The sequence below is a fragment of the Puma concolor genome, chromosome C2 (genome assembly GCF_028749965.1).
Source record: "Puma concolor isolate L17-30 chromosome C2, mPumCon1.1.hap2, whole genome shotgun sequence".
NCBI classification, from domain to species: domain Eukaryota; kingdom Metazoa; phylum Chordata; class Mammalia; order Carnivora; family Felidae; genus Puma; species Puma concolor.
The window spans coordinates 100,033,493-100,059,540 of record NC_141675.1 but is presented as its reverse complement, the minus strand read 5'-3'; the positions used below and the strand labels follow the sequence as shown (position 1 = coordinate 100,059,540).

The following is a 26,048-nucleotide window of genomic DNA, read 5'->3' as shown; positions in this document are numbered from 1 at the left end:
CACAATAATGAAAAGAATACACCATGGCCAAGTGGAATTTATTTCAGTAATGCAAGAATAGTTCAATATTAGGAAATCCATAATCTAATGCACCATATTAATAGATCTAAAGCAGGAAACTTATATGATTATCTCTATAGATCTTGAAAAAGTCAACACTCATTCCTGATTTAAAAAAAAAAAAAAAAAAAAAACCTCAAAATAAGAACTGATAGACCTTTCCTTAGCATTGTTAAAAAACAAAAACAACAAAAACTTCACTTCTAAAACCAGCACCTTACTTAAGAGGAAACAAAAGAGTCACTTTCACAGATCAGGGACAACATATAGATGCCCACTATTTCCACTATTTTTTTTTTCACTATTTCCACTATTATTTAATACTGTCCTATAGCTACTGCAATATACAAAAGAAACCAACTAGAGATATAACACTTAGAAAATATATAAAACTATGTCTATTTGCAGATGACATGATGGAATACCTGGAAAACTCTAGAAAAACAATGCTAAAACTAACTCAACCAAGATTCAATAAGTTAGCAGAATATCAAGATAACACACTGAAATCAACAGCCTTCATAAACACAAACAACTACTTAGAAGGTATAATGGAAGAGAAAAATCCCATTTAAGAGAATAACAACAACAACAACAAAACATTAACTATTTAGGGATAAACCACAAAAAATGAGCAAAATCTATATAAGAAAAATATTAAAACACTGCAAAAACAAAAATGTAGACATTAACAAATGGAAAAATATACTTTGTCCTGGATAGTAAAACCCAACATAATAAAGATGTCAGTTCTGCCTAGTTTATTTATTTTATTTATTAAATTTTTTTATTCTTTATTTTTGAGGCGGGGGAAGGAGGGGGGAAGGGGGAGGGAGGGGCAGAGGGAGAGGGAGACGCAGAATCAGAAGCAGGCTCCAGGCTCTGAGCTGTCAGCCCAGAGCCTGACCGGGGCTTGAACCCACAAAACACAAGATCGTAACCTGAGCCCAAGTCAGAGGCTCAACCGACTGAGCTACCCAGGCGCCCCTGCCTAGTTAATTTATTAAAAGAACAAAAATACCAATAACCTTTTCTTATGAAGCTGGACAAATTGATATTAAAGTTCACATGGATAAATAAACATGTAAAAATCATTAAGAAAACTCTGAATTAAAAAACAGCTACGAGGCAAGTTTATTCAAACACCACAAACTAATTAAAATAGTGTGGTATTAGAGCATAACTAGAGAGACAAGGCCAATGGACTAGAATAGTAAATCCAGAAATAGACCCAATATTATAATATGTCAATAACATATGTCAATATATATATAATATTATTATATTATATCTCAATAAAGCTGAAAATCAAAAGAAGTATACTTGGAAGAAAGGGAAGCACTGTAGAGATTTATGCCACATATACATACCTGTCTACATTCGTATTTGACAGAGAGTTGATAGAGTTATCCAATTCATTCTCACTTTCTCCAGACTGGCTGTTAACGGTTCCTTCTTCATCATCTACTTCATTAAGAGCCTTTCTCAACGTAACAATAAAAATAAAAATACAAGTTGGTTATATATACACTCATCCTTTCTTTCTTTTTATCATAACAATTGAGAGTTCCCTCCTTCTAAGGCTAACATCTCCACAAGTGCTCTAGAACCTAAACCCTCTCACCTCCATTCTACTCCATGACCTTCTATCTCCTGCCTCTCCAACCTCTCTCTCTGTACTGGCTTCAGCTCATCCATATTTAAATGTGAACAAGTCTCTCTCATTGTATCTTCTCCCTTTCACCACTAAACCTCTTGAAAGAGTCACCCCCCACTTCCCATTTACCATCTGTGCCCTACAACTTTGCTTCTGCCCTACCATTCCACTCAAACTGGTCTCTACAAGGTCAACATCCTCTTCTGATTTGTTCCTAAATCAAACAGATATTTTTTTTAGTTTTTGCCTTCCCTTACTTCTTTGATTCATTAGACATTAATTACCACTCCTTTCTTCCCTTCAAGATCTTCTTGATACACTCTTCCTTTTAATTGGCATGATACCAGATTTCCCTGTTGTTTTTTGTTTTTTGTTTTTCTATTCCCAATCTCCTTTATTCGTTCTTCTTTCTACTATTTCTTAATATCTAACGGGACTCAAGGTCCTCCCTTTGGACCTTTTCTCCTCTCGTCTGATTCCCTTTCTGAATGATTGTAGTTCCAAAGCTGCAATCACAAGTAAAATGCTGTGAATTCTCAAATTTCTACCTTTACCCAGATTTCACTGGAGCCCTAGGCAATTATATCCAACTGCCTAAAAGATATCCCTAGTAGACATCCTATATACATATAATAAACATGTCCCAAATTAGTCATCTTCCTAAGCCTCTCCTATTATTCTTCCAGAAGCCTTGTTCCTGCCATATTACCTAAGACCATGAACAGCATCACTATCTACTGATATGCTCAAGCCAGCAAACTGGGAGGTATCCTTCTTTCTCATATATCACATCCAATCAGCTCCCAAATCCTGTCAATTCTATCCCTTTTTAAAATCTCTCAAATTTATCCCTTTTCCCCTCTACCTCCTTCTCTACTGCCACTGCTTAGGTTAGGCTCCCACTACTTCTCACTAAAATTCTATCCTAGGGTACCTGGGTAGCATCCAAGTTCAGCTCAGGTTATGATCTCACGGTTCCTGAGTTCAAGCCCCACATCAGGCTCTCTGCTGCCAGTGTGGAGCCTGCTTCGGGTCTTCTGTCTCCCTCTCTCTGCCCCTCTCCTGCTCACACTCTCTCAAAAATAAATATACATACATACATACATACATACATAAATAAAATTCTATCCTGAGTCTTCTAATCAGATCCTCTCACCAGTCTCCTCCCTCCCAAACCCACCTTTCACTCTACAGTCGATTTCATAATGACTCTACTCTTCCTATAATCCTTTGGTGGCTCTACTCTTACTTTCTGGTTCCTTAGCCCTTCACTACCTAGTTCCTCCCTGTCTAATCTCAGCTCTTGCCAATTCCCCATCCCCATAAAAGAGACCATGATATCTGAAAGCTAACATTTTTAGTAAATGCTGAAACATAATGGTTTTTGGCTAGAGATACGGCTAATGGGTGTTGGCTATTTAAAACGTGTAATTTTACTTAACTGCCTTTGTAAATAGAAAACAATACTTAACATGTTTTTTTATGATTTTGGACCTTATAATTCCCTAGGATCAACCCTCTAATTGATGATTCTCCTTTTCTTCATAGGACATATACATAACCTAGGAAATTGCATTAAACAGGTATTGAGTCTTAATCAGTTCTAAGAAGTTGTTTTTAGTATTAAATTCTTCAAGTGCTTTTAAAAAATGTGTCCCATCTCAAAATTCTAAACATTTTGATTCATGAGTTAATCATTAATGAATTAATCATTAATTAATTAATGGTTTCAATTAGCTTAGGATATGGTTAATTAACATTTTACTACTAAAATAAATTTTCCCATCTAACTAGACAATAAATCCCAAGTTTCCTGGGTAGCTACTTTTTAAACACACTATTAGAAGGGACTAACATTTAATGAAGAGCTAGTATCTGGAATTATGCTAGGCATTTTACATAACTTATCTCAGCTGATCCTCACAACAACCATAGTAAGTATATTCTATTTCCATTTAACAAAAAAAACAAAAACACTCTGAGCCAATTCAGACACCTTAAGAAATCAACTCCAGATCAAAGAGCTAGTAAGTAATAGAATACAAACATAGATCCACCTGATTCCAAAATGCAAGTGAAAAGACTTCCCACTCCTTTCATACTGGCAGATGGAGCCCAGCTTGAAGGCCATCTCTGATGCCAACAAGCTATGTGATCTTGGACAAGGCACTTAATTTTTCCGAACCTCAGGTTTTTCTTCTGCTAAACGGAGATAATAATAGCTTACCTTGTAGGTAAGTACTCAATAAAAGGTAGCTATCATTATCCAGTCCTGTCTTGTTTGGTACAAACATTACTCACAGAGAGTGCAATATGCTTCAGTAAGAACAATTCTAACAACCATAACTAGATATCTGTTGATATTTAAGCTTTTGAAATGTTTACCACAATACCTACATAAGCTTAATTTCCACATAAGTATGACGGCTATGAGAATAGCACATTACCTGAGGCTCTAAGACAGATTCACTAAGAATGGCCTGGGTGACAGGGTCTTGATTTACCACGATGGGACCCTGAGAGGAATCAGGAGCCACTGTTACATTCGGAAACCCTGCAGAAGGAAAATAAGTAATGATGATTTTATTTCATTTAGTTAAATTGACTTTACAAACAATACACATTGCCCTAAGTTTGTTATCACATGAAAATCTTAAAAATAATAATAGCAGCTCACATTCATATAACACTATATGCCAGGCACTGTTCCAAGTACTTTTACATATATTAAGTCATTTTACCTTCACAAAATCTGATGAGATTGTTACTAGTATTATCTTACAGACCAGTAAACTGAAACTCAGAGACATGAAGCAAATGGCCCCGAGTCACACTAATAAATGGCTAAGCCAAGATTGAAACTTTACACTAAAAACTAGTGATCTATTTTTAGGGATTAAACAATAGATTACATACACATTAAAGTGAATAATGCTATGTATCTGAACAGAGGCAAAGTCCCTTTTAGAGAGAGATTGAAGTAGATTTAGACTTCAAATTAAGTTTTACTCAAGTTACATAAATACAAATACTTTATATGGTAACTTAATATTAATAAACTGGAAATTAAGTCACATTTTAAATTATAAAATCTTGTATATTGCCCTATAAAATATCCTAGTAAATAATAACAATTTACCTTTGCTTAGCTCAGTAATTTGTAATAGTTAATATTCTTAGTGAAAAAAAACAAATTATAATGAGTCTATGCCTAACAACTCTTATATGCTATCCACTCTAGAATACTTGTGATATAAATAATGTGGTGCCCAAGGGGCACCCGGGTGGCCCAGTTGGTTAAGCAGATGACTCTTGGTTTCAGCTCAGGTCATGATCCCACGTCCTCGTGGGTTCAAGCCCTGTGTCAGGCTCTGCACTGATGACGTACAGCCTGCTTGGATTCTCTCCCTCCCTCTTTCTCTGCCCCTCTCCCACTTGCATTGTCTCTGCCTCTCTCAAAAATAAATAAACTTTAATAAATAAATAAATAAATAAATAAATAAATAAATAAATAAATAAAGTGGTGACCGAGAAATGATTTAAAATTCTTCCAAGTAGCCAGCTATGGGCTATGGTTAATAAGAAAAAGAAGTTTTTGTTTGAATTGAATACATTACCTGTGCGCCTACGAGGAAAATCAACAAATAGATCTTTTGCTTCAGCCATCAAATGATCAGATTTTTCCAAAACATCCTGCATCTGGTATTGATCAGAAAGAATCTAGATACGTGTTAATGATAAATATATTACTCAGAAAAATATATATACATATACTTATGAAATCACAAAGGAAAAGTCCATACAAAGGTAGAGGGCATAAAAATAACCAAAGGCCACTACCTTTCTAAAATCCTTCAGTGACAATATCCTTAAGTACCAGTAGATGGGGCTATTACAATAATTAGTAGATTTCATGTGCTTGGCCACAATCCAAGTAAGAAATACATTATTTAACTGCGAACCAGCACACATACAAATGTAAATGTATAACAGAATAAAAGTTTTACTTAACCTTACTCTTTGAGAACCGCTCTGAAATTTTCCTTTTAGCTCCTATTTCATTTTTTTAAATAATGGGCTACAACACACTAACTCAATTTTACAATCCACTAAAAAGTTGTGATCCACAGTTTGAAAAAACACTGATTAAAGACATAAATCTCTGAGCCATAAATTCAGAGGCGTTTCAACCTTTAAAGTGTATTTCATAACCTACTATTGGATCATGATCAACAACTTAGAGAATATGAGCTAAGATATGAGGTTTAGGGCATCAAACAAAGTGATGTTTCTGTATTTATAAACAAGATGGATTTTTATCATGGGGGGATGAGAACCAAAACAATACCATTACAGTAGTGCCTCTGATTAGGCACTTTCAACTTAGGAACTTTCATAATTACAAGCAAGGACATGCAGGCAAGTCAACTCTAGCCACCACCGCCAGATGGCATTCTTAAACTGAAAGGAGTCACAAAATTGGAAACGACCCACAGTTTCCAACAATGATTCAAAACAATAAAGCATCTGGCAACAAATGCTCTTACCAGAATCTCTCTAGCCCATGGAAACAGGTATATAATATAACCTTAGTTACTGTTTTAGGACACTGACAAAAATAACAAGAATAAAATTCTATTTCCCTTCTTCTCCTGCTGTAGCCAACCATGTTGGCTAGCTCACTAGATGAGAATAAAGTCCTGAATTTGTTCCTTCCACAAAGAGTAAGCTTTGGAATGCTATAAGGCAAAGAGCACATTTGGAGCCAGAAGACTGGGATCCTAGGCCCAGTCAAGGGATACTAAGCAAAATCCAACCTCTCTAAACTTAGTTTGCTAATATGGAAATGAAAATACCACCACCTTCCCCAAACCCAAAGGGGTATTATCAGGATGTAGACACACTGAAAACCTGTATCATTCTAGAGATATTTGACAATGTTGTTACAACTTAAATTGTTTTATCCCATGAACCAAATTTCAGTCCCTGGTTAGCGATCTTGCAAGTACATACAATACATGCAATTAGAGCTTAGGAAAGAAAGTAAATGGAACATTATAATCTATCATTTAAACTAGAAAAACTACACACAGAATATTTCCTAATAGCAGTTTGATATTACTATTTAAAAAAAAAAATCACTGACCTTCCATCAAAATAAAGAGATATAACTGACAGAAGCAGATTACAGAGGAATAACTTTATCATATCAAGACCTGATATTAATTATAATGAAGTCTTCAGTAAAGCCGCTGCCCTGTTGTACTCTGCCAGTCTGCCCAGCCTTCTAGGGGCAGATGGTTTGAGAGACCAGAGATCAGTGTATTGGCTTTCTTTTGCTCTTTCTAGATTTACTTATCACTTCTTTCGGTTAAAACTCATCCTCTTGATAGGTAAGCCAATCTCTGCAAGCCCATCTGTATACATTACTTTCCCAGATGGGTTCACAGAACACAAGGCCAAAGTTATGAATGGTGGGACACAGCCTGGATTTGCAAAGGACTGTCCAAGATTCCTTCAAAAACATTATAAAAAACTTCCCATCCTAGCACTTTTGTTCTCTGATAATAAAAACCAGATTGAAATAGGAAATTGCAGAGAGACTTGGGAAGTTATTACACTTTTAGAATTTATAAAATCTTCATCAAAGTCTCCCTCTCTCTGAATCTGGACCCTCATTTGCCTGATTCCCATAACATGAATGCATCCTACAGCAAATGCCAAAGAGCTTTTCTCTGAATTTTTGTTAATCCAGGAGTCCAGCCCTGGGGGCTGGACGGGTAGCGGTAGCTCTTAATACATAATGATAACTGCCTACATGAATATTCCCAACAAGCCTTCTTCATTTGATCCCTTCACATCCCTGAACAGAGACATTACAAATTGAACACTGAAATAACAGCTATACATATCCTTTGACTCAGCAATTCCATTTTTAAGAATTTTTCCTATAAATAAAGTTTTACATGTACTTAAAAACATTCAAGGATATTCAATGTATTATTTGTAGAACCAAGACAGGTAATAATCTGTGGGTGACAGACCTGCCACTTATCCACCAATCTCCTTTCTTTCCATTTTCCTTTCAACAGCAGAATCCCCAAGTTTTAGCCAAGTACATAGCTAGATTTCCTAACCATCATTCCAGGTGAGAATGGTCATGTGATGAATTTCTGGATAATGGGAGACAAGCCAGAATTTCTGGGCAGTATGTGAAAGGAGTAGCATGCATTCTCTTCCCCTTTTCATGCTGGCTGGAATACAGCTGAAGGAAGCTGGAACAGCCATTCTCTACTCAAGAGGTGGAAGTCCTGGAATAAAGGGCCCCAGCATCCCAACCAACTACCATTTCCTTCTCAATTGTTTTATAGACAGAAATAGATTTCTATTTTGCTTAAACCACTATATCTTGGGGTCATTCTTCTTCCAGAAGCCTAAGCTTTACTCCAGTACACTTCCTAAGTGCCCACAAATAAAGCAGTAAATAAATAAACTGTGGTACATCTATATACTATCTGGCCAAAAAAAAAAAAAAAAAGAAAAGAAAAGGTAGATTTCTAAATACCGACATGGATAACCTCCAAAATATATTGTTAAATGGAAGTACCTGAATCCTACTAACAGCAGAGGTTCTCAATCCTGCAACGTACTAAAATTACACAAAAACTGTCTAAAAAATACCCACATCACAGGTCCACTAAATCAGAATATCCTTGTATAGCTACATCGTGGTCCAAATGTGGTGATTATTTAATGGAAGTTCTCAACCCTGATCTACTGTGCAGTGAGTGTTGAGAACCACGACACCAGAGCCTGAGGAGCAGCCCTGGAGTGGAGGCAGAGAGACTTCACACACCCTCTTTCATCGCTCTTCCTCTGATCCCTACTTCTACCACACCCATTCCTTGTATAAGCAATTCAGAACCTGAGCAGGAGCCACAAGAGATGGGACACAAAAGCCCAGAGCCACCTCAAAGGGGCTGCCTTGTTTCCTGGTCACTGAGAATTACCCTATAACGTTGAAATATGCATGACGGTCCAAGATCACCAAAACATACTTATCTATAAAGAACCATATTCCCTCCATCCACTGTTCTTTTTATAAGTTCACGTAAACATTTATTTGGGAGCTAGAATTCTTCCTGCTGATATATAAGATCAAGACTTTTACATTTCACTAAGAAGCCTAATGGATTCCTCAAAAGACAGAGTGATTTAAAGCTGCAGTGAAAGGTCACCCAGACATCCAAGTGCCATAAGCTTCACTAATGAACAAGAAGCAACACGACAAAGTATATTTCTTTTACAATGATTACAGTGATATCATCCCAAATAAAAGATTTTTTACTGTGGTTTCCTCTTATTTGCCATATTGTTTATTCCTATACATCTGATTACTTATCCAAACACCCTACATCTGTCAAAAGATTAAGCCAAAGACAAATGGCTAACACATTTTTTTTGCAAGTAATCAATCTAACATCACTTGTGTGATCAATCTAACATCACTTGTGTGATGTTAGTAAAGTAATCAATCTAACATCACTTGTGTGAACTGAGAAAAGTAATTATATATATGACACTAATTATGTGCCAAGGACTGTCCTAATCCCTTTATTACTACATATCACGAAAATCTCTTAACAATACAGTCAGATAAGTCACACAAACAGTAACTTGCAGAGCAGGAATTAGACTAATTCCTAACTAGACTAATCGTCACTCTGCTGCTTTTTTCAAAGTCCATGTGTAGATCACTGTATAAGGACACAATCGTCTGCCAGACCTTCTCCAATGTGAAACAAATTTAGGGGGAAAGAGAGAACCCCATTTATCACTTTCTTCTCTAATATTATGCAGCTCAGCATTACCTCCCTCATGATAGATAATCTCCTTCTCTCAAGATGAGAAATTTCTGGTTTCTGCTTCTTCCATTTTCTCTTCAAAGCTTTTTCTTGCAGTTCCCAGTGTACTAATGCTCTGTTCTTTGATTTGTGTATTTCATGACGACGTATCTGTACAGAAGGAAAAAAATATAAAAGAATGTTTCAGGAACAAAGATGTTACCTATTCAGATGGTGGGAACACCTAATCTACCTCATCTTTTAAAAATATTTTTCTGGGGGCGCCTGGGTGGCGCAGTCGGTTAAGCGTCCGACTTCAGCCAGGTCACGATCTCGCGGTCCGTGAGTTCGAGCCCCGCGTCGGGCTCTGGGCTGATGGCTCGGAGCCTGGAGCCTGTTTCCGATTCTGTGTCTCCCTCTCTCTGTGCCCCTCCCCTGTTCATGCTCTGTCTCTCTCTGTCCCAAAAATAAATAAAAACGTTGAAAAAAAAATTAAAAAAAAAAAAATATTTTTCTGGTCCAACACATATATATTTATTCATATTCACAACCAAAATTTTCACAGTCTTCTACATTTTCAAAAGTGATTAAAAAAAGAAATCTCTAGAACTAGTAGACCTAGCAAAAAGACAAAATGAAAAAAAATATCAATTTTTACCTCTTTTGTACAAGACTATTCAATAAACTGCTATTTTTCAAACTGCAGGTGAAGACTCATTTAATGGGTGGCAAAATCAATTCATGGGTCAAATCAACATTTTTGAAATAAAATAGAATATAGAATAGAAAATATTAAGAATACATCACATTTAATAAAGCTAAAAACTGTGTTTTATTAAACTTTTCAGTTATGCATGTGTGTATATGTACAATTACACACACACACACACACACACACACACACACACACAGTGACTAACCACAATGTAAAAGATACAAAGCCCACTGAGTCACCTTTGGCAAAGTCACACCCATTTCATAATACTCACATCACTACCAAAAACTAACAATGCACTATTTTTTAGAGACCTGCAAAGGCTGCATGTGGAAGAGGGTCGCTGGAGATGCAGAACTCCAAGAAAGTAGAATTGCTGAAGCAGAAGCAGAGATTTGAACCACAACTTAAGAGGTAGAGGAGAGTTCACAGAGCTGGCTAAGGAATAGGAGCAGATACTGGCTTCACAAGCACTCTAGTATTCAGAACTATGAAGAGAACAAGATCTATAGGGCATCTGATAAAACGTACCGCAACAACCAAATACCGTGTAAAGATTCTGAAGACCAAAAACAAATGAAAATGACATTTTTGAGACAACTGGGGAAATACAAATATGGACTGGGAATTAGGCAATACCAAAAAATTATTGTTACTTTTATTAGGTATGATAACAGCATTGTGGTTATATAAGAAAATATCTGCATTTTTTTAAATGCAAACTGAATATGTTGGCACAAAATGACATGTTTTCTGAGATTTGCTTTAAAATGCTACAGTGAAAAAAAAGGGTATGAAAAATGAAGCAAATATGGCAAAATTTTAATAACTATTATATCTGGGTGAACACTGTATGGGTGATCTTTATACTTTTGTCTCCATTTTCACATAAATTTGAAATTTTTCATAATAAAAAAATTTAAGTCAGTAGGGGATCATTACTATCCTCAACAAATATTTAATGAGTATCTACTAGGATTAAGATTCCCAGGTCCACAGAGACACATAAGAGGCAGCCCCTATCCCTCAAAAGCATTAACAATCCGCCCAGGGAGATTGGGAACATACAGCTGACCTTTGAATGACAAGGGTTTGAACTACGTGGATCCACTTATACACGGACTTTTTTCAATAAATACAGTACAGTACTATAAATGTAATTTCTCTTCCTTATGATTTCTTAGTAACATTTTCCTTTCTTTAACTTCATTTATTGTAAGAATATAGTATATAATACATATTACATACAATATACATGTTAATCATCTGTTTATGTTATCAGTAAGCCTTCCTGTCAAGAGTAGGCTATTAGTAGTCAGGTTTTGGGGGAGTCAAAGCTCATACACAGATTTTTGACGGTGCAGGGGGCTGGCACCTGTAACTCCTACACTCTTCAAGGGCCAACTGTACATGTAAAAATAAATGATATGCATTAGGCAACACATACTTAATGCCTCATACACAGTACGTACAACCACAGTTCAGAGGAGATACCAATTGTTGGGCAGCTTCAAAAAACTTCATACTTAGAACAGAGCTATAATAATCAAGACAACGTGGTGAGGCATAAGGATAGACATATAGATTGGTGGAATAAAACTTAGTGTCCAAACCAAACCCTTATGTTTACAGACCATTGATTTTCAACAAGGGTGTCAAGATAATTCAATGGAGAAATGGCACATAGGACAACAGGGTATTCATTTAGAAAAGAACGAAGTTGGACCCCTATCTCACACTATATACAAAAATTAACTCAAAATGGATCAAAGACCTAAATATAAGAACTAAAATTATAAAACTTTTAAAAGGAAACATAGAAGTAAATTTTTATGAATCTTGGGTTAGATAATGGTTTCTTAGATATGACACTAAAAGCACAGGTGACAAAAGATAGATAAACAAGTTCATCAAAAGTAAAAACTTTTAGGGGCGCCTGGGTGGCTCAGTCAATTAAGCATACGACTTCGGCTTAGGTCATGATGTCACAGTTTGTGGGTTTGAGCCCCGCGTCGGGCTCTGTGCTGATAGCTCAGTGTCTGGAGCCTGCTTCGGATTCTGGGTCTCCCTCTCCCTCTGCCCCTCCCCTGCTCATGCTCTGTCTCTCTCTGTCTCAAAAATAAATAAACATTAAAAAATTTAAAATTTAAAAAAAATTTTAATTAATTAATTAAAAACTTTTGTGCTTCAAAAATACCCATCAAGAAAATGAAAAGAAAACCAACAGAATGGGAGAAAGTATTTGCAAATCATACATCTTATAAGGAACTTGGATCCAAAATGTGTAAAGAACTCTTACAACTCAAAAATAAAAACACAAGTAATCCAATTTTTAACTGGCTAAGGAATCTCAATAGACATTTCCCCAAAGAAGAAAATAATACAAAGAGCCAATATGCACACAAAAGGATGCTTAACATCATGAGTCATTAGGGCAAATCTAAACCACAATGAGATTCCACTTTACACCCACCAGGAAAACTAAAACCAAAAATACAATAATAACAAGTGTTGGCAAGGGATATGGAAAAAGTGGAACCCTCATGCATGATAAGAATGTAAATAGTGCAGGGGCACCTGAGTGGCTCAGTCGGTTAAGCGTCCGACTTCGGCTCAGGTCATGATCTCACAGTTGGTGAGTTCGAGCCCCGCGTTGGACTCTGGGCTGACAGCTCAGAGCCTGGAGCCTGCTTCAAATTGTGTGTCTCCCTCTGTCTGCCCCTCCATTGCTTGCACTCTGTCTCTCGCATTGCCTCAAAATTAAATAAACATTTTAAAAAATTTAAAAAAAAAAGAATGTAAATAGTGCAGCCACTGTGAAAAACTGTGAAAAACTGTTTGGCAGCTCTTCAGAAAGCTAACTATAGAGGCACCATATGACCCAGCAATTCTACTCCCAGGTATACAAGAGTACTAAGAACATATGTTCACCCAAAACTTGTACATGAATGTTCATAGCAGCATTATTCATAATAGTCAAAAAGTGAAAATAACCCAAATATCCAACAATGGACAAATGGATAAATAAAATATGGCATATCCATATGATGTAATAGTATTCAGCAATATAAGGAATGAAGAACTGATACATTCTACAACATGGATGAGCCTTGAAAACGTTATGCTAGACACAAAAGGACACACACTATATTCTATTTATATGAAATGTCCAGAATAGGCAAATCCATAGAGACATAAAGTAGATTAGGTGTTGACAGGGATTACAAGGAGGGGGAGTATACAGAGTGACTGTTAATGGGTACAGGGTTTCTTTTAGGGAGTGACGAAAATCTTCTAAAATTAGAAAATGATGATAGGTATATAACTCTATGAATATACTGAAAACCAATGGGTTGTACACTTTAAAATGGTGGATTTTATGGTATGTGAATTGTATTGTAATAAAGCTGCTTTTTTAAAAATCTACAGTAGAAACCTTTCTAAAAGTAAGCCTTGAACTAGGATAAGAAAGCAAAGTAATATTTGGACATGCACACAAAAAGGCAGACAAACTGTTCCAAGTAAAGAAAACGGCATGAATTGAGGCTCAAATGTGGAAATATACATGGCATATTCAAGGAATAAATTAGTACATTGACTACACCAGTACGTTTGTATAGGGAAGTAATAATAAAGCTAGAGATACCTATGATGTGTACAGGACAATACTGACCACAGAGATTTGAACTGTAAACCAAACCTATCTAATAAAATTTTAATACACACTAAGTGACATTCCTAGGTAAATTCAGGAAATACTGAAGATATGCTTTTCAATTTTATATAGACATAAGATTAAATAAAACTAAACAACTTCCAGGAAGTGTCTCTGGTTTCTATTCTGAATGTCAGAAACCAAATACTAAATGAAACATTGAATAAATCTTAACTTTTGATATTAAACTTACCAGATCCTCAGGAGTTGCCCGATGAACTGTAAGATCATTCACAGTATTCTGCAAAAAAAGAGGACCTTTCTTTAAAAACAACAAAAAAAAAGATTTCTTGCAAAATATTAGTATATATTGGATTTTTAAAAAAATAGGACTTCAATGTTTATTAACTTTCTTTGGGTTATTTTCTTACAGGAAAACTTGTCTTTAGACTAGGTTAAAAAGCATTTAAAATCAGTTTTAGTTTATTTTTGATAAATTCATTTTCCTTTTTTAAAAAAACCTTTTTTATTTTTTAACTTTTTTTTTAAGTAATCCTTATGCTCAGTGTGGGGTTCAAATTCACAACCCTGAGATCAAGAGTTGAATGCTCTACTGCATGAGCCAGGCAGGTGCCCCTCAAAAATCTCCTTTTCTTAGTTTAAGCCTTCTGTACCTTTTTTTCTCCTATATGCCAGATGGGCCTCAGTTAAAAGATTATGTACTTAACTAAATAAGCAAGCTAACCTCCAAGAAACCTTTCTTTAAAGAGTTTAGGGATTTGTCTGATCATCTCATTTTAGCAAGATAAAACTGCTATTTTAAACTGAAATAGGGGTACCTGGGTGGCTCAGTTGGTAGAGCTTCTGATTCTTGGTTTCGGCTCAGGTCATGATCCCAGGGTCATGGAATTGAGCCCTACGTAGCCCCACATCAGGATCCATGCTGAGCAAGGAGCCTGCTTAAGATTCTCTCTTTCTCTCTCTGCCCCTCTTCCCTGCTCACACACTCTCAAAGTAAATAAACAAATAAATAAAATTATTTATATTCTCACATAATATATAAAACAAATGCGTTTATTTAAATTAAAATGTTAGTTTTATTACTCAAACTTCTTATCACATTTTTTCACATCCTCCAGAAAGTTATATCACACCTATGACCTTATATTGTTCATTTACGTGTGGTTAGGTATGAGTATGTACTGGATTTTAATGGCTGAAAATGGATTCAAACTCCTGGGACCAAAACGAATTTCTGTCCAGGAACCAGTATCCTCAATTTAAATATTAATATGGATTATTGTTAGTTGTCTTGGTTAAAAAATAACAGGCTATTTTTAGATGTCTTACAGAAAATAAGCAGTGTATTTACCAAGCAGTCATACATTCCATTAAAACAATAAATAAAACAGAGTAGTATGTAATTCAAAATGAGTAAGTTTAACTAAAATTGTAGTTTTCAAAATGCACTCCGGAATGAGGCACCTCTCAAGATTCCTGAAAGATAAACTGTGATCACTACAGAGAGGTTAAATCTGTATCCATGCAAACAACTTAAGCATAGAATCTGTCACACATAATAAAGGATAAAGTCCGAGTGCACTGTATAATTTCATAAAATATGAAAATAGTCACTTATGTAAAAAGGTACTAAACCTACATGGCAGGTCTACCACACTGCACAACTCCAGGAACTCCCGCTATTACTCTAGTCCATGTAAAAGTACCCCCTTGGAACTAAGCAATGCACAGCCTACACAACTTTAAGTAGCTGCCCTACGATTTGGCCCTTTCCAAAATGACTTCAGCCATTTTGTCATACAGATTTGGTAAGGCAGGAAATAAAACAAGTTAGAGTTCTACTTCTAACAGAAATAGAACTGGGTCTGGTGAAATGGCTTATATTAGAAGATGGATATATTAAAAGACCTAACTTTTTGGTCACAGTTCATACTTAACTCAAGGGTTCTCTATACTAAAATTGCCATTCCTTTCATATTAATTTATAAAAGTACAAGATAGGGGCACCTGGATACCTGAGTCAGTTGAGTGTCTGACTCCTGGTTTCGGCTCAGGTCGCGATGTCAAAGTTCATGGGTTCAAGCCCAGAGTCAGGCTCTGTGCTGACAGCAAGGAGCCTACTTGTGGTTCTCTCTCTCCTTCTCTCTCTCTGCCCCTCCCCCGCTCATGCTGCATGCTCGCTCTCTCTCAAAATAAAAATAAACTTTAAAAAAAGAGTTTAAAAAAAAAGTACAAGATATAACTATAAGATCTTGAGAATTATTCTTAATAATCATAATAAAATTCAAGCATATAAGTTATACGCTTGGATTTAGTTCTCATGGGAGAAAATATAATTTCATTAATACTACTATTGCTTAAAACTATTTTCTTTTGAAATTGCCTTTATATATAAATTATAAGCCATTTCAAAAAAATCTCATTATTTTTAGCAAAACAGTATTATTCAGTTTGATCTCTCCTCCCTCATTCACCATTTACTCCAAATGACTTAAAACTACTTTCAAGTTCAGTCTACAAAAAACAGATTTTTCCAGCACTAGAGATAATAAAAAAGCAAATGAGGAAAATTCTGAATGTAATTTCAAATGGTGGGTTTCGATTATGTTTTGAGCAATAGTGGCAGCATATCAGAATATTAAACTTCCCAAAGTAACCACTCTGAAGTAGACAACTTAAGTTATCATATGCATTTTTTTTCTTTTAATAAGTTTCATTTATTACCTTAGAGTCACACCCTTATAATATCTTATAGCAAATCAAATGACAACAAATATAAACGCAGATAAGTCCCCCTGACCCACTTCAAAAAGGCTGTCAGTTTGCCCAGAAGTTTCCAAGTCCAAAAGAATCCCAGAGATCCAAAGTAGTCCCTGACTAGTTGCTCTCCACAACTAGAAAGAAAAGGAACCTAAAGTGTTATGGTCCAAACTAAAGTACCAAGCTGCACAAGATAAAGATCCCCTTGATAATACCAAACAGTATCGGAGTGGAAGCCAGGGATCACATGTCCCAAGTACTTGAGACTTGTCTTACATCTTAACAGAACCTTTCTATTGAAACTGACCAGCCTCGGGAGGTGAAAAACAAACAATTCAGGAGAGAGAGTAAGAATCACCCATTTTATCAGCCAAAAATGCCACTCATATGATTATGATGTCACTGGTTGCCATGGGCAAATCTAAAAAAAGTACCAAAAAAATTCAGACTTCAGCAACACAGGTTAGCTACAGTTGCCTTAAGCAGTGAGTTTTCAAAGTTCGGGAGGGGAGATTTTTAAAAACACTCCCCACCCTCTTAAGATTCTCTCTTCAAAGGAGGTAGAGGTTACGGGCCTCGCATGTGTATTCTTAAAAAAATCCCCAAAGGATTCTGCTCTTAAACACTCCCAGAAATCTATTGAGCCCTATTACATTTAAAGCACTGTCTTGTGTAGACTAGGTTCATGTCATCACATCTATTCCTCCAGAGCAATCTTACAGGTTTATTATCCCGCCTAGACTTACATCCCATTCTTGCTTCACTGACGTTTTCTTCTTCTTTACTTTCAGCGCTTTCCTTCCTCCTCCTCGGGTACCATAACGGTTCACTCTGACAAGTGACATCTAGAAGTAATAATCATACCACATTTTTAAAATATAATAAAAAGTGGTAATTAGGTATCACCAGATGGGAACAAAGACATCTAAGAAAATAAACTAAAGTGTCAGTAGAAAAATTTAAGCATTATGAAGGGAACAGCCTACCAAAAATACTTGGTTCTTTTACTTCACAATTAGAAAACTGTACTGATAACTATAATAAAACAGGTTTCAAGTTAATAACTTATGTATATTTGCTTAACAAAGAACTCCAGGAATAAAAATTATGACCTAAAACAGAGCTATGGCAGTAGTCACAAGCTTTGTCATCAGTTAAACTTCACAATTAATAGAGAAAATGTCAGTCAACATGCTAACAATCTAAAAGCAAAAGGAAAAAGGCAGAGTTGGAGTTCTTTATTAAGCATTCTAGCATTCAAAACCACTACCAGATATGTATGTGTTTACTTAAAATAAAGGTGGCTAAAGTTTAGAAAACAAGTGAGTTATATCATTTCTAGTATATTTCCACATAATACTAAATGGGGATGACTATTGATACTAAACTAGCATTTGGAAATTGCCAACATTTGCTTGGCACTTGAAATAGCAATGCTAAGGATACTGGACTAAACATTACACAAAATTCGAAAAAGACTCATAGTCTCTGTATACTAGGATTTTACAATATGTATATATGACTTTTAACAAGCAACACATATACATGAACTCCATTACACAGATAAATAATTACAGAACTTTCCAGCTGACCCCCTTATTCCAAATTATCTTAAAACAAAAGACTGTAGTATTTTCCTTATGTACATTTTAAAAAAATTATTTAGTCGACTGTAATAAAAACACCTAAATGCAAGTATTTTCATAGGCTTCTCCTTAGTCCTCTTTGCATTCTGTCTTAATCCATCATATTCATTCCTCGAACATGTTATCTATTTTCAGGTTTTACAATCCAGCAAAAGAGAGAAGCTTGGCTTTTACAAGTTAGAGAAAAATCTTTAACTTGTGTTATAGTGATCATGCTGATAATGATGAGGACAGTGAAGATTGTGATAATGATGGCATTAGCTAACACATATTATGTGCATGTTGTCTACAAGGTAGTGTTCCATGTAAGCTCTTCCTACACAGTACTTCCCTTAATTCTAACAATAATTCCATTAAGTATTTACTATTTGTCACTCATTTTACAGCTAAGGGACAAATAGTTAACCAACTGTGAAGGTCACACAGTAAGTGGCAGAACCATAAATACCATTTTAAAAATGTGGAATAGAACTAAAAGTCCAGAACAAACCTTTACATTTACAATCAGTATATTTTCAACAGAGGTGCCGAGAAATAATTCAATAGGGAAAGAACAGTCTTTTCAACAAATGGTGCTGGAACAACTGGAAATCCATACAAAAAAGAATGAATTAAGACCTCTACCTCACAACATATATACAACTTAACTTAAACTACCAACTTCAGTGTAAGAGCTAAAAGTACAAAACTCCCAACAGAAAACATAAGCATAAATCTTCATGAAAATTGGGTTAAGCAATGGTTTCTTAGATATAACACTAAATATAGAACACTAAAGAAACCAAAGAAAAAAATAAAGTGGACTCCATCAAAATCTAAAACTTTTGTGCTTCAAAAGACACCATGAAGAAACTGAAATGAGGGGGCGCCTGGGTGGCTCAGTCAGTTGAGCATCTGACTTCAGCTCAGGTCATGATCTCACCATTTGTGGGTTCAAGTCCACAACAGGCTTTACACTGATAGCATGGAGCCTGCTTCAGATTCTCTCTCTCCCCTTCTCTGCCTCTCTCCTGCTCATGCTCTCTCTCTCTCTCAAAAAAATAAACATTAAAAAAAGAAAGAAAATGGAATGACAGCCAACAGAATGGGAGAAAATATTTGCAATTCATATCTGATAAGGAACTTGGATCCAAAATATATTTTAAAAAAAAGAAAACCTTACAACTCAACAATAGAAACACAAATACTCCAATTTTATTTATTTATTTATTTTTATTTATTTATTTTTGAGACAGAGAGAGACAGAGTGCAAGTGGGGGAGGGGCAGAGAGAGAGGGAGACACAGAATCCGAAACAGGCTCCAGGCTCTGAGCTGTCAGCACAGAGCCTGACACGGGGCTCGACCCCACGAACCGTGAGATCATGACCTGAGCCAAAGTCGGACACTTAACTGACTGAGCCACCCAGGCGCCCCATACTTGATATTTTTTAAAAGTGGAATTGTTTCACTAATTTTTTTCAACATTTAAAAAAGCTAAGCATGTGTATCATAATGTATTGAATTAGTGATTTAGTTGTAAGATTTTTTTAATTTATTTAAATTCAAGTTAGTTAGCATATAGTGTAGTACTCGTTTCAGTAGAACCGAGTGATTCATAACATACGTATAACACCCAGTGCTTATCCCACAAGTGCCCTCCTTAATGCCCATCACCCAATTAACCCATCCCCCACCCACCTCCCCTCCATCAACCCTCCGTTTGTTCTCTGTATTTAAGAGTCTCTTATGGTTTGCCTTCCTCTCTGTTTTTAACTTATTTTTCCTTCCCTTCCCCTATGTTCATCTGTTGTGTTTCTTAAATTCCACATAAGAGTGAAATCATATGATATTCGTCTTTCTCTGATTGACTTATTTCGCTTATTATCATACACTAGTTGCATCCACATTGTTGCAAATGAAAAGATTTCAGTCTTTTTCATCACCAAGTAATATTCCACTGCATATATACGGTATAATGGGATATACATACATTATTAATTAATTGTTGATTAATATATCTTATAAGCACTTATTTATGCTAAGCACTTCACATTTAATCCCACAACGCTATGAGGCACATACTTTCTTGAGACAATACAGCACAGTGGTTAAGAGTACACTCTGAAACCAGACTGTCTGGGTTCACATCCCAGCTTTGCCAGTAATTGTAAAATGGAACTAATTAAATACATAAGGTGCTTAGATCCCCTGCCTCGCACATACTAAGTTCTATTTAGGATTAATGACGATGATGTCACTGGTAGCTATTAACCATTTCTCAAATGAGAAAAATGGGGCTTAGAGAGATTACGTATATTATATTGCTCAAAGTCACATAATGGGCAGCTTGGAGGTGACATTCAACACCAGGTCTAAATGTAATGCACCGCCTAGAAAATGGTACCAACACTGTGTTATCTCTGATTGGTTCTATATTTTCCAAATTCTCTACAATGAACCCAGGTTACTCCTAAGATAATTCATTTCATGTTACGTTATTTAAAATCCTATACTTATTCAGGCGCTGAAATTCTACAAGACTCAATTGTGAAAAACCTACCATGAATCTGAAGTATGCAAAAACTTACGAGCAGTCAAAAGGCCCAGGTCTTGTTTCTTTCGTTCGTGAGGCCCTCAACATCACAATATTTGAAATTTAGGAAAAGCAGTACTTTTTAAATCATAGCTATTTGTACACTAATGGTGACTTCTGATGATAAATATAATGTATTCAAACAGAACTTTTCTTAAGCAAAGAGACAAGGAAATTAATATAAACAATTGATCAAATGCCTGAGTATTATTTGTGGAAATATCAACAATTATCAATTTTAGCATAAGAAAATGTTATGTCCAAAACACCTCCATATTCACTGCCGAAAACAGTGGTGAAATGAAGGGATATGTTATGGTCTGAATGTGTCCCCCCAAAATTCATGTTAAATTCTAACCCCCAAAAGTGATGGAATTAGGAGATGGATGGAGCCTTTGGAAAGTGGGGTCTTTGGGAGGCAGAGCCCTCATGAATGGGGCTAGTGCCGTCATAAAAGAGGCTCCAGAGAGATCTCTAACCCCTTTCATCATGTGAGGACACAGCAAGGTATGCTGGCTATGAACCAGGAAGAGGAGCCTTACCAGAACACGACCATGCTAGAGCCTTGATACTGAACTTCCCAGCCTCCAGAACTATGAGAAAAAAACCTCTCATTTATAAGCTATCTAGTCTGGTATTTTGTTATGAAAGTCTGAATGAGCTGAGTATACAACTGTTATCTTTTTTTTTTTTTTTTTTTTCACTTCAATTTAGCCTAGCAAAGCTGGCTGTGGTTACTCTAAGACAACTCACAATGAATCATGACCATTGTATAATCCCTGACCCTTGAGTTTGGGCAGAATCCATGGCTTATTTAGGTTTTTTCCCCCCGTGATTTGTTTTATCCAGTAAAACAAGACAAATGTGAGATATCCTTCCTTTGATCACTTATGTTATATATGTCTTATATATAGTCTTATAAGTCTTATATATAAGCCTTATGTTATATAAGGAGAGTAGAGCAAGAGAGTCCTCCTGCTGGCCTTGAAGAAGCCAACTGTCACTGTGACTGTCTGTAAAAAGGGCCATATGGTGGGGGCAGGGGGTGGGGGCAGGGAGGGTGCCTGGATGGCTCAGTTGGTTGAGCGTCTGACTCTTGATCCCAGCTCAGGTGTTGACCTCAAGGTCATGAGTTCGAGTCCCACGTTGGGCTCCACACAGAGCATACACTGGGTGTGGAGCCTACTTAAAAAGGGGGGAGGGGGCCGTATGGCAGGGAATTCAGACAACTGTGGGAAGCCCCAGCAGAAAGTCAGTATGAAGACCACCACGCCCCCCTCCCAAGGCATACAAGGCATACAAACACAAGGAAATGAATTCTGCCAGCAACCTAAGTGAGGTGAGCCTCAAGGAAGATTTTTCCCAAGCTGGGTTCCAGATGAGAATGCAGACCACCAACACCTTAATCACAACTTTGTGAGACCCTAAGCACAGTACCCTGTCCACAAGAATTGTGAGATAATAAATGAGTATTGTTTTAAGTCACTAAGTGTGTGGTAATTTGTTACACAGCACAGGAGACTAATGTACTGGCCAACTCTAAGTTCAGCCTGTGTGTGCTAAGATCACAAAGGTAGAACTAAGCTGCTATCCCACCTATGGACTTCCTTCCACCAACAAATTTCATGAAGGAATGAAGGAGAGGCATATTTTGGCACTTTTATGTACTAACCCACAGTTACACATCAAACTTTTGTAACATGGGAACCACCTTTGCACTGAAAAGTGTTCTCCTGAACATCACCAATAAGGATGACCATATTTTTCTTAACCCAGGATCAGACTCTATGGTCTGACAGAGAGATTCTTGTGCTACTCAGAGAAATCAGATTTCATACGGGAGCTATAGTTTACATGTTGAAATGTCAGACTGTAGAGATATTCTGACGGTTTGTAGTACTAAGGAGTACAAAATCAGCACAGCCCAGAAAATCTAGGCCTGTTCGGAGAAAATCTAAAATATCAATAGCTTCCTAACAGATAAAATTATTGGCGTCGTCTTACCTTTTAAGCCCTTTCCAACTCTACAGACACCCACTCCTGGAAGCCCTCCCCTCCCTTGACTTCCATGGCACTCTTCCTCCTGGTTTCTCTCCTATTCATCTATCCTTTTCTTTGCAGGCTCTGTTGGCGCCTCCTCAGATACCACATAACCAAGAAGCCTCACCCAGTTGTATCCCAATCCTCTTGTCTTTCCATTGGACACCCTCTCTCTTCATGCAATAATTCTTTTTGGATGACACTGGCAATAAAATAGTAAACAGGTCTAATACGGTGCCAATTCTTATGGAGCTTGTTTGCTAGATCACCAATAGGCAGTTCCCCTCTTCCCTCGGTGATCTCACCCACACCCTTAAGCAAAACTACAAATGCACTGGGCAAACCAGCACAAATCAAGGATCCACACCTTTCCTCAACACACCTCATTTCCAACTGCCTTCTGGGCACATCTTCCAAATATCTCACATACAGTGTAGTCAAAATACAGCTTATCATCCATGCTCCTCCCTCCCCACCAACCTCTAGTTCTTGATACACAACTGGCGTGCTCCGAACTTACAGAATTACCATCCTTCTGGTTGATCCGGTTTAAAACCTTAGCACCATCTTCTGTTCCAATCAGATACCAGATCTATTCATTCTTTCCCTGAAATATGTCTCTCCCCTATCCCCACTTCATTCCTACCACCACTGTTTTTGTCCAAGCTCTCATTTCTCCTAATTGAACTTCCTTTCACCCATTTGCTCATTTCATTATACGTTATTTCAACAAATATTTTGAAAGCACCTGCCAAGCGCCAGGCACGAGATACAGAAAGAAAGTACAATAGGCTGCACCCTCACAGAGCTTAGGGTTTATCAGAAGACCACAATTAAATGAGTAATTACAATAAATGGGTAACACAGAAAGTAAATTCAGTGTCATGGAAATACCTTACTCTACAAAGTAAGAAAAGACCACTGCATTCCTCTAATTGCCCCCAAAATGTTTAAGCTGAGAGCTAATGTATGAATAAAGCTAGAAGTGGGGGGAAAAATGTTTCCGGTGGCAGAAAAGGCATTTACAAGTGGTTTGAGCAGTTTGACGAACAGATTTGAGGTGAGAGGCTAAAAAGAGGATAAAAAGAAAGGCGGAGGCCAGATCATGGCTTTGTAAGCTACAGTAATTTGAACACTTATCCTAAAGAACCCATAGGAAGTCACTGGAGGATTTTAGATAAGGTAAATTATGATGAGATTTGACTAGTGGAAAACTGATGAAAGGGAAACAAGTCCAAACGCTGTCCTTTCCAAACACTGTCCTTTCAATCAATCCTCTATCCAGATGTAAGAATGCAATATAGCTCTCAGCCCTTTGCTTTCTTCCCCAAAAGATTTAAATGGCTCCCTCCTACAGAAAGGAATCCAACTCAGCTAGGCACTCGGACCCTCTCCCTGCCTGGTGGCCCGGCTGACTTTTCTTTCCAGTCTTTTCTCCTCACATCTCCCATACATTCAGCTCTCGTCTTCACGAGTAGTTTCACCCATTCTTTACGTTCCGCGCGGAACACCCTTCAGACTTTCACTGCCTTCCTTCCACGCGGTTAACCCACTCATTCAAGCTGCCCCTCAAGATACACTCTTTCCCGGCCATCAGTCGACTTAAATGACCCTCCCAGTCTCCAAGTACCCTGGGTAGTCAGTCTGTCTCCTACTAGACTGTAAACTCCTTAAAAGCTACAACAGGGTAGCCCCAACTCTCAGCTCTGCGCACAAGTGCCCGACAGCGGTGCGCACACTCAGGGTACGCGTAAGGGGAGCGTGCCAGACAGCAACACACCCAGACACGCAACCTGACACGCACACACACTAGCAAAACACAGAGTCGCCGTGCGCTTTCCGTAGTAAAGATCCTCCACCCAGACGCCCGGAGCTCTAGGGAACAGAAGGGAGACGCCACCACCGTTCTCCCCGCCCTGTAGCCCGGTCCCTAAGACTCGGTCGGGCTGCAGGCTGAAGGCCTCGCCACGTCATCGCAACCTGCCTTGCCGTTTCCCGACGGCTGCCTCCACCGCCACTAAAACTTCAGGCTCCAGAACGGCCGGGCCCGCCACAGGTTAACGTAGCCCGCCACTTCCGGAATGTTGCCTAGGCTACCCGAGCGCCGTACTTCCGGTGGGGCCAGAGCGCAGGCGCGTCCCAAAGGCTGGCAGGGAGTGTGGTGGGTGGAGGCAGTTCCTGGTCCGTGTGCTCTGTGCAAGGTTCTGGGCAAAGCTTTCGAGGGTAGGCATGTAACGTTAGCCAGTTTCTCGTGAATTCTCTAAGAGAAAGATGTCGCTCTCCACACGAAGCTTCACATATAATATTGACTTGCTCTCACCTTTTTTTTTTTTTCCAGAAATATTACCGCCTATCAATGTGCCATAGACTAATGCTAGGTCCTGCGGGATCTAAAAATAGGCAAGATCCCTGTCTTCAGAAAGCTTACTGCATAGTAGTAAACAGCTGTCAACAGACACAAATGTAAAATTAGGACTGTGACAAGTGCTAGAAGATACTAACTAGATACGAAATTTATAGGAATATTTGTTGGAATTACTCAGGAAAGCTGAAAAGCATGAGTCAGCTACCAGGAAAGAATAAAACATGCCTGCAGAGGGAGCCACATACGCAAAGCTGTGTGGCAAATGCAATAAAACAAAACAAAACAAAAACTGGAAGTTCAGTATATCTGGAGATCAGAGAGCAGTGGGAGCTTGTTAGAGAAGCTGACTTAATAGGTTAGCCCCAGGACAGGAAGAGCTGTGTAGGCTATGGTAAGGACTTTACAAAGCATTTTATTTGAAAATGGAGTTAATTTGCTCCAGTAAGACAAATTCGTTTAGTCCCTGGTTTTCTACTGTTAAGACACATCCGTACAGGGATCAGCAAATACATCTTCAGCACCTTCTAGATGCGAAGAACTACCTTGAAAGAGTTTCCACTCTGATTGGGGAAATTTTATGTACATATATTGACGGGTCAATCAATATAATCACTCCCTACATACATTCTCAACTCCCTGCCCCTCTCTGAATTACTGTAATTCTGGGGAAAACCACAGTTCTGGCCATTGCAAAACTCCTCACTAAGTGCCT

The 26,048-nt window shown here is 37.5% G+C and overlaps 1 protein-coding gene across 10 annotated transcripts in view; it reads right to left on the bottom strand.

The window, feature by feature from the left end:
• The window catches only part of SPICE1 (spindle and centriole associated protein 1), a 53,143-nt gene extending 28,065 nt beyond the window's left edge, over positions 1-25,078 (bottom strand). For 4 of the 10 annotated variants that reach the window (XR_015240306.1, XM_086675408.1, XM_025913388.2 and 1 more), the window contains exons 1-7: positions 24,956-25,078; positions 17,459-17,557; positions 14,185-14,232; positions 9,589-9,732; positions 5,335-5,437; positions 4,165-4,271; positions 1,431-1,540 (exon numbers count right to left, since the gene is read on the bottom strand). Coding sequence is in view for 9 of the 10 variants with exons in the window: in XM_086675408.1 (XP_086531534.1) it covers positions 1,431-1,540; positions 4,165-4,271; positions 5,335-5,437; positions 9,589-9,732; positions 14,185-14,232; positions 17,459-17,557 (611 nt within the window). In the remaining variant the exon portion in view is untranslated. Of the gene's footprint in view, positions 1-1,430; positions 1,541-4,164; positions 4,272-5,334; positions 5,438-9,588; positions 9,733-14,184; positions 14,233-14,770; positions 14,843-15,967; positions 16,156-17,458; positions 17,558-18,848; positions 19,082-22,935; positions 23,059-23,098; positions 24,913-24,955 lie in introns of those variants that run through there. The other 6 variants (XM_086675412.1, XM_086675411.1, XM_086675410.1 and 3 more) reach the window with 6 other exon arrangements.
• Between the last annotated feature and the right edge of the window lie 970 nt (positions 25,079-26,048).